The following is a 16165-nucleotide window of genomic DNA, read 5'->3' on the forward strand; positions in this document are numbered from 1 at the left end:
ATGCTTGCCTACAGAGTGATTGTGGTCGACTTTGCACATTTTAGCACTTTTTTTTCATCATAATGTGCGGCAAAAAAGCATCGGCAGTTATCTCTTACGGCAGCGATGCACTCGTGGATATAAAAACTTCCCTAAAAGAACAACTTTGGGACTTTATATCCTTTGAACTAGAGTGGCCGACTGAAATTCTACGCGCGAACACGCTCAACAACAACAACAACAACAATGGAGCCGCTGTTCCATGGGCACCATGCACCATGGTAAACGAGGCAGCATTCGGGTCAGAATGAGGACGCAACCTTACCATCCACTACTGCCAAGCATCCTTCTTGCCAACGTTCAGTCTCTGGAGAACAAGATGGATGAACTTCAAGCGAGGATAAAATTCCAACGGGACTCGAGAAACTGTTGTGTCCTCTGCCTGACGGAGACATGGCTGAACCCACTGGTGCCGGATGAAGCCATTCGTCCAGCCGAGTCCTTCTCGGTGTTCCGCGGTGACAGATCGTGGGAGTCTGGGAAATCCAAAGGTGGATGCGTCTGCCTAATGGTAAACAACCACTGGTGCGACCCCAACAACACTAAGTCTCATTCCTGCTCGCCGAACCTGAAACAGCTGACAATCTTATGCCATCCATTTTATCTCGGGAATTCAGCAAGGTCATCATTACAGCGTTTATCTTCCACCGCAAGCGGGCACCAACACAGCACTGTCGGACCTGTATGATGTGTTGTGCGGATTTCAAAATAAACATCCCGACGCGGCTGTGGCGGTAACTGGGGACTTTAACAGGGCCAACCTTAAAAAAGTCCTGCCTAATTTCCACCAACACATCACGTGTGCCACCAGGGGAGATAGAACTTTGGACCATTGTTACACACCTTACAAGAACGGATATAAGACCGTCTCGCTCCCTGCTTTCGGGAAATCAGATCACGCCACAATTTCGCTGGTTCCCATTCACAGGCCTGATCGCGCGAGAATTGGTGGTGACGAGGGAAGCGGTGGACGGACCAATCGAGGCTACGCTTCAGGACGCTCTGACTCACGTCGACTGGGACATGTTCCAATCAAGTTTAAGTGATGTCAGCGAATTTACGGACATAGCGGTGAGCTTTGTGGCTACGTTAGCGGACAGCATCGTTCCCATGGTGAAAGTTCGGATATTTCCAAACCAGAAGCCGTGGGTCGTTAATCCATCCGCTGCGCTCTGAATGCTCACACGGCCGCTTACGACGGTCTTGTATCCGGAAATATGGACAATTACAAAGCGGCGTCGTACAATCTGTGGAGGGCGGTGAAGGACACTAAACGGATGTACAGAGAGACTGTGGAGCTACAGATGGAGCAACGGGACTCCAGATGCTTGTGGCAGGGGCTGTGGACTATTTCGAACTATAAGAGCAGCTTCTCCCCAGCCACGAGTGTCTACACTACAATATTCAACATCTCCCTGGCTGAATCAGTGGTCCCGTCCTGCTTCAAGAGGTCCACCGTCATTCCTTTCCCGAAGATCGCCTCTCCAGCCTGCCTGAATGACTACCGTCTGGTGGCCCCCACCTCGGTGGTTACGGACATAGCGGTGAGCTTTGTGGCTACGTTAGCGGACAGCATCGTTCCCATGGTGAAAGTTCGGATATTTCCAAACCAGAAGCCGTGGGTCGTTAATCCATCCGCTGCGCTCTGAATGCTCACACGGCCGCTTACGACGGTCTTGTATCCGGAAATATGGACAATTACAAAGCGGCGTCGTACAATCTGTGGAGGGCGGTGAAGGACACTAAACGGATGTACAGAGAGACTGTGGAGCTACAGATGGAGCAACGGGACTCCAGATGCTTGTGGCAGGGGCTGTGGACTATTTCGAACTATAAGAGCAGCTTCTCCCCAGCCACGAGTGTCTACACTACAATATTCAACATCTCCCTGGCTGAATCAGTGGTCCCGTCCTGCTTCAAGAGGTCCACCGTCATTCCTTTCCCGAAGATCGCCTCTCCAGCCTGCCTGAATGACTACCGTCTGGTGGCCCCCACCTCGGTGGTTATGAAGTGAGGCTGATTAAGGATTATATCTGCGCCTCCGTTCCCCGCACCTTGGACCCGTTGCAGTTCGCGTACCAGCAGAACAGATCCAGGGATGACATGGTCTCCCAGGTACTGCACACCATGCTCACGTACCTGGATGGCCGGAAGGGGGCCTATGTGAGATTGCTGTTCCTCGATTACAGTTCAGCTTTCAACACCATAATCCCCTCCAGACTGGCTGTCAAGCTGAAGGAGCTTGGACTGAATGCTCTGCTGTGTGCCTGGATCCTGGACTTCCTCTCAGCCCGGCCCCAGGTGGTTAGGGTGGGGAAGCACATGTCCAGCTCCCTCACTCTGAACACAGGATCCCCCCAGGGCTGCGTCCTCAGCCCCCTACTGTACTCCCTGTAAACACATGACTGTGTGGCCAGGTCCAGCTCCAACACCATCATCAAGTTTGCTGACGACACCGTTGTCGTGGGCCTGATCACCGACAGCGATGAGAAGGCCTACCGCGAGGAGGTGGCTGACCTGTCACTCTGGTGCCAGGACAACAGCCTCCACCTGAACGTCAGCAAAACCAAGGAGCTGATTGTGGACTTTAGGCGTGGTTTACAACCGAGGACGCACGTGCCCTTGGTGATTAATGGGATTTCTGTTGACAGGGTGAGCAGCTTCAAGTACCTGGGAGTCCACATCACAGAGGAATTAACATGGACTTTGCAAACCGACACTCTGGCAAGGCGAGGCAGTGTCTTTACCACCTCGGGCAGCTGAGGAAATTCCGGGTCTCGGTGAGGATCTTCAAGTCCTTCTACTGTGGAGCAGTGGAGAGCATCCTGACAGCAACATCACTGGTTTGGGAACTGTACTGCTCAGGACAGGCGGGCCCTGCAGAGGGTGGTGCGTTCAGCTGAACGTACCACTGGAACTACACTCCCCTCCCTGCAGGACCTATAAACCAGGAGGTGTAGTAGCAGAGCCCGCAGGAAGGGTCCTCACCACCCCAACAACAGACTGTTGCAGCTGCTGCAGTCAGGCAAGCGCCTCCGCAGTCACACAGCGAGAAGAGACTGAGACAGAGTTTTTTCCCGCAAGCCATAAGAACTGTCAATGCTGACCTCACCAGGGGCCCTCACTGAGCAACACACAGACTCCACTACCTTACTGTACTGTATGTAGCATTCTGTACCGCATACTGTGTCACTGTTCTGGGTTGTTCGGTGTTACCGTATTGCTGCGCCGTACTGTTGTATACTGTGCTGTATATCTCACAAACACTACCTCACTTTATTCACATGCCACTTAAATGCACATAACTGTATATACAAAATTATCCTATCCCATTGACCTAAGTCTATCCCATATACATAAGCCTATTCCCTTTATCTATTCTGTACCCCCACCCTGCATTACCCTTGAGTTCTTATTTTATTCTATAGCATTTGACTTACTGCATTACGTTTTAGGAATCACTTAGTTCGTCAAGTAGAAATTATTTTCTAGGTAGCTACTGTGTTCAGTGTAGGACATATTGTGTGTAATCACTGGGTGTGTTGCATTGACATTTCACTGCATGTATGTCTGAAAATATGTATATGTATGTGACGAATAAACCTCTTGAATCTTGAAACTGTGCTTTTCAGATGCAGACTCCAAACTGAGTGGGAAGAAAATTACCAGAATGCTTTGCGAACGGAGGCAGTATAACACGGAAGATGGCTACCAGCGCTGGAAAGAATATATATCTTGGCAAATAATCATGCAAAATGTTTTAAATCCGTTGGAATATCGTAGTTTAATGGAATGTGTAATTGGATCATGATAACACGCATTTCAGAAAAATCGCTTATTGACGATGTCAATAGAACTTTGTGTAAACGACGATTTGTGAGTGATGGTAAAGTTATTTCCATGTCCCTTGTACGAAGCTTGAAAATTAATCCAGCAGCAAATTTTCTGCACTTCCCCGTTCAATTGGTAACAACACAGCTGGCGTCTCTGTCCGGTATTGAATGCCTAGAGCCTCGTCGCTGGTGTGTGATGTATGTACCATCGTCAACTACTGATGACGTAACGAGTGGTGTCCTATTTCCTAGGTTAAGATTTTAACCCCTACCCCTTATGGCTCCGTCCTGAAGTTCCACTACCCAGTTGAGGGCACTCTAAAACTAGTGTTCCCCCTATATGCACCTCAGAATGGCGGCACACTGCTGCTGAAATAGGAATTGAGTGTGAAATATTAATTATTTCTTTTTAAGAGAGGTGGGCTCCATCTTATCTCTCTAGAAACTAACGTGATATTATTTTGCACTATGGACGCTTAATATCAAGGTCAATTCACACACCTGTGAGTAAAGCATATAAACAAGAAACTTTGTGCTTACCTGGTATGTCAGCACAATGATTACAACAACAAGCACCGGGTAGAAGTTAACAATGAAGCAAGCAATGCTGACCACGGATTCAGGGTGATCATTCACCGAAGGGAAAACAGTCCTTCAACTTCACTTGAGTATGGCTGCATGCAGAGCGCTGTTAGCATGGTACCCGCAAGTGGACAGTCAACAGAAAGCCTGTCATAACCAGAAACTCCCAACAGAGACCCCCAAAACCGCAGGCAGCGGGGGGTTGTGCGAACAGGTGCTAAGCGTTAGCAGCTTCCTGGCTACAAGTGTAAACACACAGTAGCACGTGCAGCGTGCCCGGGTCCATACACTCGCAAGACTGGGAAACCCGGTAGCTCTAACACGTATTATCTGCCAAAAGCTTCCGAAGACACAGAAGTATTTTGTACAACAACAACAATAATAATAACAACAATAATAGTAAGTGCGAGGGCCACCGCGCACAGTATGCACGTGCACGAAAAAAAAAATGTCCACCTCCACTGTTACAACTCCATCCGAGGAGAAACACTGCTAGGGATAGGGCCCAGGGAAGGGAACTGGTCCAATATGAAAATCGAAAAAGAGGCTATGATCAGGAACAGGGGGCATGAAAGAGAACCTTGGTATTGCGTAACAAAACTTTGTACTCAAAAAAGTTCATTAGAATCCGCTACTGTCTTGAGCTGTTAGGGCTTACCTTCATTCCTCAGGGTTAACAGGACCTTTGTGGTCTTCAGATTTTGGGGATTTTTCTGCTGCGTCTTGGTGCTGAATAACGGGGGGCCATTGGGGGGCGGGGCGCTGTTCTGAGGTTTGAATCCTCGGACACGAGCGCACGTCATCAGGCTCTCCAGGTACTTATACACAGCGTCCTTATCCTTTCCTGGTACCTGAAGTTATTGTTACTGTGAGTCAGATATTCGATGTGACAAAATATAATTTTGTAATATTTTAGCACAAATAATTAAGAAAAGATAGATAGAAGGAAAGAAGATAGATAGATAAATTGATAAGTTAACTGTTTATTGTTATTTTTTAGGTTTGTTGTATATTGCCAATTTCTAATATTTTAGTCCATTTCTTATGTTGGCAAATGTTTCCAATTTGTAATTACATTTGTTTCATCGTATATAACACACACACACACACACACACACACACACACACACACACACACACACACACACACACACACACACACACACACACACACACACACACACACACACACACACACACACACACACACACACACCTTGGAAATATACAATAAAAATAAAAATAATAATAATACAATAATTCAATAACCCTATAATTTAAGCCTGAAAATAGAGAAGAACCAATTCCAATGGTATAACCAGAGATTTAAAGTTTAGATCTTCATACTCTCACCAGTTGGGGGGTTCGAGCCCCGCGCTTGCCCATGGGTTGTGGCGATGAGGTGGGTGAAGGAGCTGGTTCCTTGGGGGCGAAGACGGGTTCCAGGTCCTTGAGCGCTGCACTTGGATCCCACAGTCTGTTGGAGTGGGAGCCCGGACCCGGCGGGACCTCGTGCTGGGCATTCCTCACACCTGTCGAGGAAACAACACTTTGTATTAAGAATTAACGAGAAAACAAAAATAGTACCATGGGCTAAAATTCCACCACAACGATGTTTAAGGCCCATATCAGATGATAGGAAGTGTTAAGCTGTGAGTTATTGCTGCAGCGGGTTATGAAGTTTAAGGGGACAATTACTTTTTCACATTGGTGACACATTGGCGTTTGATGGCTGTTTTTCATCAACTAAATGACACACTGCAGAGAGAAAACTTAATTTGAGGTTGATCTAACGGGCGATGTCTTGTATGCGTGATTGTTTCTAGCCTCTAGTGTAAGTCACTTTGGACAGATAGAGAGCAGTCTTACAGTAGAGGGGGTGGGGGTCCAGGCTCTCAGGAGGTTGTTTCTCCGCCTCCGCCGCGCCGAGCTGCTTGACGATTTTGCGTTTGAAGCAGGTGCATCCCAGCATGCAGTCTGGTCGCTGGCAGTGCAGCGGGCCGCGGCTCTGCCGGTTCAGACTGGAGCACACGCAGCCCAAACGGCAGAACTCCTTGCCGCACTCCGGACCGGAGGCCTTCTGGTACTGAGGTGATCCCAACTGTTTGTAGGCCAATGTCTGGTAGGAATAGAAAATAAAATGCTGCCATAGTCACAAATACATTTTAATATTTAATTTCTGTATTCAACAGAATTCCTAACATGAAGTATTTTTTTGTAATGCACATCACATGGTGAAAAGTTTGTAGTAACTCTTATTATGCATAGAAATCGATATTGAATCACTTTGTGGCCCTTTGCATCAAAGTCAAATTGAATAGTGAGACCCTGCACAATACCCTGTTAGAAAGAAAAGTGATACCAGAGCAACAAAAGGTTTTTTTTATTTTTTAAAACACCTTAAATACTGGACATATACTGCTACAAAGACACACAATAATAATAATAATATCACAATAAATAGAATTTTCACGTAAATCCACCCGTCAACAAGTATGACATTCTCCTACAACATTCTCCTACAACATTCTCCTACTACGCTCTCCAAGTTGCCTGGCTGCCTTTCACTTCCTGCATTCATTCTTTGCATTCTTGTCGAGAAAGGCGGATCCAGCCACCAAGAATACAACACACAACAGCAAATAGATGAGCACATATACAACACAAACACTTTGAATGACTTTTTTAAAAAGTGCCGATTAAAAGAAAGTATCAAATGTGGTAGGTTTAAATGGTTTATTAACAAAATAATCTTAAGGATTACAACTTTAATTTATCAAACAAAAGCCATCTGAAGACATCTGGAAACCAGTTCTGCGGTCAATGCGTATCCTTCCCAAGTTATACAATTTCTGCTAATTCTTCACATCTCACTTATGAATCTAGGACTCTAATTTGCTTAAGGATAGACTGCTGTGACATTATGGGCGATTCAGATGCGCCGTGGATTACGTCTGAAGTGCTTTCAAAGCTGAATGAATTTGAATCTCATTCACTTTCACTGAAATTTCAGAGTGCTCGGGAGAAATCTCATTCCCGGTGAAGGTTGGATTAGTGTGAAAATCATATTCATCAATTTGCAACATCACAGGTAAGTAGGAAATAAGGATAAACGCAAACAATTCCAAGCCATCCCAAGACAAATTTTATTACTGCAGGGATGTCACCGCGGGAATTATTTCTAGGGCTGAACCCGACTGAGAATATTGTCAGTCTAATCCTCTTAGGCTGTTCAATGTGAACGGAGCGCGTGGTTCAATCCACGGAGGAACAGCTCTGTGCCCTGTGGAGGAATGAGGCCCGGCTCTCCGTGAACGGGGCGCACGGCGACCCATGTGCACGTTCGTGTACAGACTTATGATGGATTTATGATTCCCCTTATTTATAATTCCTCATTGTCAACAGCCTCAAATGTTATCCCTGTGCATTTTTTTAAGGTTCTATCTGTTTTATCCTGTTATTGTAATGCACACTGACTGACCTCCCGTGACTAACGCGACTAACCTGGACCCTGTGCATTGCTGCCTGCAGCTACTGTATATTTAGAGAGTCTATCCTGCAGGGATGGAACCCTATTGTTATTGTTCGTATTATTATTATTATTATTATTATTATTATTATTATTATTATTATTATTATTATTATTAATAATAATAATAATAATAATATTCTCCTAGGAATTTTTCAGGCTAAAAGTGTCTGGCACAGGACAACCGCTGGCGCTACGGACATGGTTGAGGTCCTTAGAACCGGGACGTCTTAAACATCTCATGGTTTCAAGTTTCATCCATATCGATTCACATGTGGAGCAGGAGTGATAAACCAATGAAATTTGACCGGAAGTAGCCGAACATTCGTGCATCGCCCACAAGCCAAGGTTTGGTCCGGCGGTGGAGCGAGATGAGTTTGTGGAGTGAGCCGCTTTGTGACATCATCATCCAATTTGCTATATATGTGCAGGTTGTGGCTACGAACTCCAATTCGCACCGTGCAAGCATAGTGTAGACTCTATTGCTCTGTAGTGGTTGCAAACTGTCCGTGTGTATGTGTGTGTATGTGAGTGTGTGAGCGATTGTATTGTCCTACCTGCTTGACGTCGGCAGGGCTTTGATTGATATTTTATCTGTTTTGCCCTTTTTCTATACAAATGCACTCTGTTTGCATCTAACCCGGTACCGTGTCCATCCTTATTTTGCGGCATTCGAGCCGGTCGTAACACACAAACTGTAAACTGTAAACTGGGTCCAAAACATATTCCGTGTTTGTGTTCTGACACATGGAGTTCGCCTGCAGCTCCAGAGCAATGGGTCCAAATTGTGTCCATTTTATTTTAGTCCTAAAAGTTAAAAAAGTTGATGAAATGTCTCTGAGGGACTGTTTAAGCTGTTTAAATGGAACCCTGTTGTTGGCAAATTCCACATGGAGTGATTCCCTTCCACAGAGAACACCGTGAGGCAGGACTACAGGTAGTACGCAGACAGTCACCTTCTAATTTTTAGGATAAAGTCATAAGACGCAACAAGTGTATCAGCTTGTATTAGTAATTCTGCGTGTCACCAGGACTCAGGAACTCGCATCACTGCGTCATTACATCTTCTGATGCTGCGTTCATAAGTCTGAAAATTTTAACTCATTTTAGACGTAATGCTGATGTAAAGACGAGCTACTGCACAACCTAATGCTACATTCCATGGGAACTTGAACATTTGTAACTGGTGTCGATAATGTATTGCTGCTTGCAGCTACCTATTGTTTTTGTTCGGGAAAGAGTCTCTGAACTTTTTACTACCAAAACTATTTGAAACAGAAGACCACATTACTTTGCCGGATAAATGAAAAAAAAGAATAAAAACGAATCCTTAAAAATTTGTCAGCGCATCATGGAAACATAACTTCCTGAAAATGTAATCAAAAGAAAAAAACTCAACAAATAAATGGCATGCCTTACACGGCACCAAACCGCCATCTGTCACTGGGAGGACAGCTCTGTTTCCACAGACAACACGTGAGTTCTAACAATGAGAAGTTCTGTTTTACAGGCAAACATGGGCGGTTGTTTGAAAGACAGGAGGGTTGCGCTGTGTGGACAGCATAGTGGTTGCTCCGCGAGACGAGCAACCAGGAGACGACAGACCGGGGGGAGTCCATGCTGCCTTCAAGTAAACTCGGAAAATCGTGCTGCATTTCAGAGAACCCGGGAAACAGTAAAACGCACCCAACACGACTAAACTGGACCCAGTGACCCCTGCCTGCAGTTATATTTATCATTATTATTACACGGATCTGTATACAACTTGATAGTCAATCAGCAGTCAGTTCTTTCTGAATAATGACTGCTGTCTGTTAATAATGACCACTGCTACAGGCAACCACTTAGTTCACATGGTGTTCGCTACATTGTCATGGAACTTGTTTTTTAAGTGGAAGCTTTTAAACTAGGCATGCTCATTTTAATAAAAAATACATTTCAAATCAATATTCTGTCTCAGTGATACAAGATCCTGATCCCCTTTGTAGGCGGTTACTTTGCAATAATGGTCGGCTGCATATTATCTATCCCTTACAAAAACGACATGTGTATGTTTCGTACCGTAGCCGTCAGTACGACAGACAGAGCCGCAGAAAGCCTCTCTGGAGTCAGTTGTGTTCTGCCAACACCCTGGTTCAGGCTTCCCTCCTCCATCTCCAGCAGCTTGAGCTGGAACTTGGAGAGAACTTGACCCTTTTGGTGCATCGTCCCGGGGCTCAGTGCTGATTTTGGGGATCTGGACACACAAGAATAATGGGTCTAATTTAATAGCAGGGCCATTCAACTACATTCTGTTGAGGCCAAGACTTTGGACCCGTTACTAGTTTAGGGTTCACACACATCAACATTTTTGCACATTTGCTAACCTTAGAACTTTGTTTTTGGACGTTATTAAATAACATTTCAGTAATTTCTCGTATTATTGTAATTATGAACCACAAACATTTGTAACATTGCCAACTTATCAACATGATACTTGACAGAAAGTGCATGAGCACTTGAGCATCTAAAGCTAAGGAAAACTGCCATTTAGTCATTTTGTTTTGAACCAATTTGTGTTTTAATTTATTTTCTTGAGTTTAACCTAACCTTCTAACTTATGAAGGCTATATGTGTCCAACCACAGCAAAAGCCGCCATCTCGCACATTTCTAAAATCGCCAGGAGCAGCAAAATAAGTTGAAAAAACCTTTCTTGAAGGAAAATTAGATTTTTCCAGATTTGTTCCTTTGGTTTTTTTTTATCTCTCAACGTATTTTCAAAACCGAGTTTGATTTATAAATAGTAGAAAAATGTTAAACCGTGGAGTTAAGCATTCCCGTTAGATTACATGGGGAAGTGCAGTTCACTTACACAGACGCTGAATAACGCTGAATAATGCCGATCGATCGGTTCCTTTAGAGCGAGTGTCCAGGTGAAGATCATTCATCCATATTCCATGTGATGTGAAGTCACAATGTGAAACCGTTTTGATAGAATTTAACCTTTAAACTGGAGCCACTGTTTGAAACAGCAAAGAAAAACCCTTCGCATCACGCACCTACGTCACTTCCATAAACAGACAGTTAAAGCGCAGCACGGGAGGGTTTCGGTTTCACTTGTCTGTGAAAACTTTCTTCTCCGTATCTTTATGGATTATGCGAAGCGGGTGGCGGAAGCTCTGAATCATATTTCGGATCTTAATCTGACCAGTGCGATAGATCCAAGTCAGTGTTAGCAGCGCGTGCTGGACTTCATTTTCCACGATGATAGTCAGTTCTCTGACAGCGACGCAGAGAACGACAGCGACGCTGAATCTGATATTACTCCAGACTTAAAGAACATTTCAAACAGTGGATTTCAAACTTAATGTGTTGACGAAGTAGAATATTTTCAAGAACCACCGGAGGAGACTGACGATTCCGTTGATGACGTGATGAAGTTCATTGAGGTTGGTGACAGATTTTCAGATTTCAGATTTTCTGTGACTCATTATATTGATATACTTTACATTTTGTTGTGTTGTTTGTACTTTGAAACTCCGAAATAATTCCAGGTTTATAAAACATGTATATTCTTACTGTCAAATAAAATCTTTTTTCAAAACAAAATTAGTTGTGTGTTGTTGAGCTGTTCGTGATTGGCCCATTCGGCAGTACGTTAAGTAGCCATGAGGCTTTGTTTGTCCGCCAACCCCATTTGCATTCAGGGAGCTGGCTGAATGAACCTGGTGTGGGTAAAACTTTGGAGGTGATTATCTCAGAATCACAGTTTCCACACCCTTGTCATTAACAAGTCAGAGCTTTAAAAATATTTGCTTGATTTCCACAAGTGACACCTTGTTTGGAAGCTGTTTCTCCACTTTCAAATGATGCAAAAACGAAACGAAAAAAAAAACTTGAAAGCCGCCAAATGACCCTAAAGTACGCGGTGGGTCACATATGTCAATCTACACATATGCCCCCGTGCCACCAGTTGAATAGGCCAATTGAGGAGCAAATGTGTGTGTGTGTGTGTGTGTGTGTGTGTGTGTGTGACAGATATATACAGGATCCCATTATACTAGACTGCAGTAAAAAGACAATACCAATCTTTACCTCTATACGACTGGCCTGTTGTCTTAAGAGGAAATGGGAAGTATAAAGGTTTAAAATAAATAATAAAGAAAAGTGACCATGAAAAGTGAAAAAGTTGTCCAGATGACACCTTACCTTGGCGAAGTTGGACTGTCCCCCTGAGCAGCTTTGGCCCCCGCTGAAGCTTTAGCGGCAGTTTTCTGCGCTGGGGTTTTGTTGGCAGCTTGACCAGCCTTTGAAGCTGGAAGTTTGGCTTTGGACTTGGTGGCCTCTGGCTGCCGTTTCAACTGGGTTTCTACAGACAGGCTGCCCAGGGGGGGAGGCGGAGCCGTCAGGGCTGAATAAAGCAGAGGTTTGAAGGACAGGGGACAGGGTCTGTTGGTCAAGGTTTGGGCGAGCCGAGGTTTGGGAGCTAGGTTGCGTTGCTTCAGCGCACTGTCCAGCGTCTTGACATAGCTGGAGCTTTTGGCGGGAAGCTCGTAGGCCACCGAGCCCCCGAAGTTGGTGGAAAAGGCAGCAGCACGGTCACTGATCTGCTGAGCTTCATTTTCCAGGTATTCATCCAGCATGTTGCTGCAGAAAGCCGAAAGATCCTTCTGTGATCCTTCAAGAGAGAAAATGGTCAATACACCATTTTGACAAAGACACGAGATGGTATTAATTAAATGCATTAAGCTTGACTGCTTTCAGTCAAATAACATAGCTATTTACTTGGTGGCAAGGGGGGGTTAAACCAAATTATTCAATGGTAAACCACACTTGCGTATTATCAGATTTCATCGTCAAGTCTACTTACAAACATTTTCACAAACAATGAATTTGTTCTTTGGTACATCAAAATATGTGTTTGGAAAGTCAACAGGCACATGTGGCTTTGACTTAAAACGCCTTATTCTTTATTCAAAACCAATTAGAGTAATATAGCAAACCTCACATTAAGAACAAAAATATCTGAACTGTATTTGTAGACCCATTAGGCGCCTGTTTATACCAATATTAACAAAACTCGCTCAAAGAATCCAGTGGGAGCATTGTCAGACGGTACAGCAATGGCATCTTTGTTTTTATTGGAGTACTTGAATTAACGTGCCGTAGGGAGAGCGAGCTTCAGGGTCTTCTGCAATAGAACAGATATGTTCACTTAGAGACATTATCTTCTATTCTTGGGTGTTTGGCTTGGCTTGTAGAACAAATGATGTTCAGTCTTGAATACCATGAACAAGAACAAAAATGGGATTTGCTTGGAGATGAACCATTTTTATTTTATTGCTAACATCACACTGGGTGCACTGTCAAGAAATTGACAAATAAAAATGTGAAAGAAAGAAGAATTTCAGAAAATGTTTTGTGGGTACAACACTTACTGTCCTGTTTGGGATGGGAGGATTCCTGGCTCCTGATGAACTTGTCCCTCCAACCCTTTATCTTGGTCAGGTCGCTAGTCTTCCCTGTCCGGGAGACGAAATTTGGGAACACCCCAGCTGCCGGCAGAATAACACAGTACTTTAGATTTCGGTATTGGGTGTCATAGCTACTGCACTATTAACAAACACCACTCTAGCATAACTGCCTGCGGTGCTTCAAAATATCCTTTAAAATCCTCTAAAATCTCAGTGTTCAAGTACATACTACAGACATCTGACAACAGCAATGCTTTCTTTTTTTTAATAATTATTATTCTGAGTGGCTGGCGAAAGAGTCCTACATAATGTAATCAGGAGAGTGTTAAAATATTCGCTGATTAAAAGCTCACTAGCTGTATTACAGGGGTGAACGCAATTGGATGATTTGCCTGGCAAATAAGCTATAGCAGCCATTTCAAATCACATGAGGTATAGTACATTCTATGAAGGATATAAAAATCATTAAATGGTATTCTCCATTGTGTGTTTATATTTTATTTAAATACATATTAAAATCAATATTTATTAGGTGTGTCACGATTCTCCAAATCAACAATTCCATTTACTTTAGTGTGGCGGACCAAGGGGCGTGGTCAAGCTCCAGCTGCAGACGACAGCATGGCTCCCTTTCCCGCGGTCGCAAAGCTGCCTCGAATCAGCCAAACCAATTTGAGGCAGGGAGCTTTCTTAATGTTTGTCTGTCTTGCTGAGGGAATCGGTGCACAAGCTCGTCAGCGGACCAGGAGCCAAAGAACGGAACGCAAATTCCTTCTGCACCCGAAACCATAATAATAATAATAATAATAATAATAATAATAATAATAATAATTATTATTATTATTATTATTATTATTTTATAATTATTATTATTATTATTAATAATAATAATAATAATACTTCTGGCCAGCGAGCCTTTTCTTCATTGTTACAATAAAAACTCTCGGCATTTTGACAAACCACGGCAAAAAGGACTCAATTCTCCCTCAACCCTTACCTGTGGGCAGAGACTCCCACAAGTGGCACCTGAACAGGGACTCGGGAGGGGCAGGGCGCCAAATGAAAGGCGCCACGGAGCCGATCCGCTGGCTGCGGAAACACCTCGCGGACATGGAGGAGGAGCGGGACTTCCTCCAATGTCAGCTGGAGCGCGTCATCACCAGCGTGAGCTCCGGGGAGTGCAACACCACCAGTTGCTGACCTGCCACCACTAACCGCCACCGCCTATTATTATTTATATTTCTGGCCAGTAAGCCTTTGGTTCATAGGTAGAATGCCAACTCTGGCCATGTTGGCAACCCACGGCAAAAGAATCCCTCTGTAAACCCCTATCTGTGGGCAGAGACTCCCACATTTAGATTTTAAGGTCATGATTCGATTTAAACATGTTTTTTTTCCTAGCACGGCAATGCAATTGTTAGACTATAGAGTCTTTATTTGTAAAGAAAAACATTTGTTTCTCAATTTTCTCACTAACTTTTATTTGAAAAATAACAATTATAAATTAACAAAAATATGAGAATATTTAAAGAACACACCTTACAGTTAAGAGCTTTATCAAAACTAAACTTTAGAATAATAAACAATAAGTTACTTATGAAAATACTTTTAAGTTACTCGCCGAAATAAGCACAGAAAAACGGATGCTATTTTTTGCCAGAGTGAACGCTGGTAGTAAAATGCAAATTACTACTTGAGTCTTGTCTTCTACATGTAGTAAAACGCGATCGGCTCAGTCATCAACTCTCACCTTATGCGTCTGTGAGTCCACCATAATGGAGTGGTCGAGATCTGCTGGCGAGCGGATTCAGTGTGTATTGAGGGACGAGGCGCAGAGGACCCCTTCGGGGAGCAGACCCCAGCTCGCCCAACTCCAAACCAAATTTCATGAACGTTGGTTCGGAGTTGGGCGACCACAGTCCACTCCTCAGAGGGCCGCCCCCCCCAAGCGCACACTGCATTTGTTTACCGGCGGAGCTTGACCACCCCAATATGGCAACCATGTCAGACAATATTACCCACAAAAATACGAGGAGAATCGCGAACCTGCTCTTGATATTTTCGAAGTTTAAAGAAATTCAAAGAAATGATCAGTAGCGATTTTCCATTAGTGGTCCACCAAACCGCTAGTGCTCGCACATAAGCCACATTACGGTGGGTTCTGCAGCTCCTTGTTTTAGAAATATACCTTTTCATTAAGTTGTCACCTTCAACTGCTGTGTTGAAGTACATGATTATATTCAATTGTACTTTTCAGGACATACCAGTGGAGGATAAAGCTGACATATCGCTCTGGTCCGGGGTGCGAGGAGAGGGTGGTGGAAGGCGAACCCCAAGATAATTCAAATCAATAGCTTTGGACGGGTCCAGAGAGCTCAACTTCAAACCCACTACAGATGACAAAAAAAATATTTCATTCAAATATTTCATTACATTACTTAAAAATGCATTTGATGTAAAAATAAATACATCAAATACATATAAATACTGCATATGTCTCCACCTACCCTCCTGAAGAACAGGGTGGATGACCTGTCGGTGCTTGAAAACCCTGAGGTCCTCCAGCAGGATCGCCTGCAGCCGCTCTATCTTCTCTTCATCCCCCTCTTCGTCAATCTCTACTACAGGAAAAAAAAAAAAACAGCATTCACAGCATTAATTAAATTATTAAGGATTAAAAGTTTGTGAAGTCTAAATAATAATTTGTATCATCTTGCTTCCTGATGTA

At 43.9% G+C, this 16165-nt stretch overlaps 1 protein-coding gene across 1 annotated transcript in view; it reads right to left on the reverse strand.

Annotated features, from left to right (window-relative positions):
• Window positions 1-16165, reverse strand: part of mgab (MAX dimerization protein MGA b) — a 44122-nt gene that overhangs the window by 19615 nt on the left and 8342 nt on the right. The window contains exons 5-12 of the mRNA XM_079996622.1: window positions 15945-16058; window positions 15702-15827; window positions 13402-13518; window positions 12173-12641; window positions 10045-10219; window positions 6324-6573; window positions 5808-5986; window positions 5113-5305 (exon numbers count right to left, since the gene is read on the reverse strand). Of these exons, the coding sequence (XP_079852748.1) occupies window positions 5113-5305; window positions 5808-5986; window positions 6324-6573; window positions 10045-10219; window positions 12173-12641; window positions 13402-13518; window positions 15702-15827; window positions 15945-16058 (1623 nt within the window). The remainder of the gene's footprint in view (window positions 1-5112; window positions 5306-5807; window positions 5987-6323; window positions 6574-10044; window positions 10220-12172; window positions 12642-13401; window positions 13519-15701; window positions 15828-15944; window positions 16059-16165) is intronic.

This window comes from Zeus faber, assembly GCF_960531495.2.
Source record: "Zeus faber genome assembly, chromosome: 2".
Taxonomy (NCBI): Eukaryota; Metazoa; Chordata; class Actinopteri; order Zeiformes; family Zeidae; genus Zeus; species Zeus faber.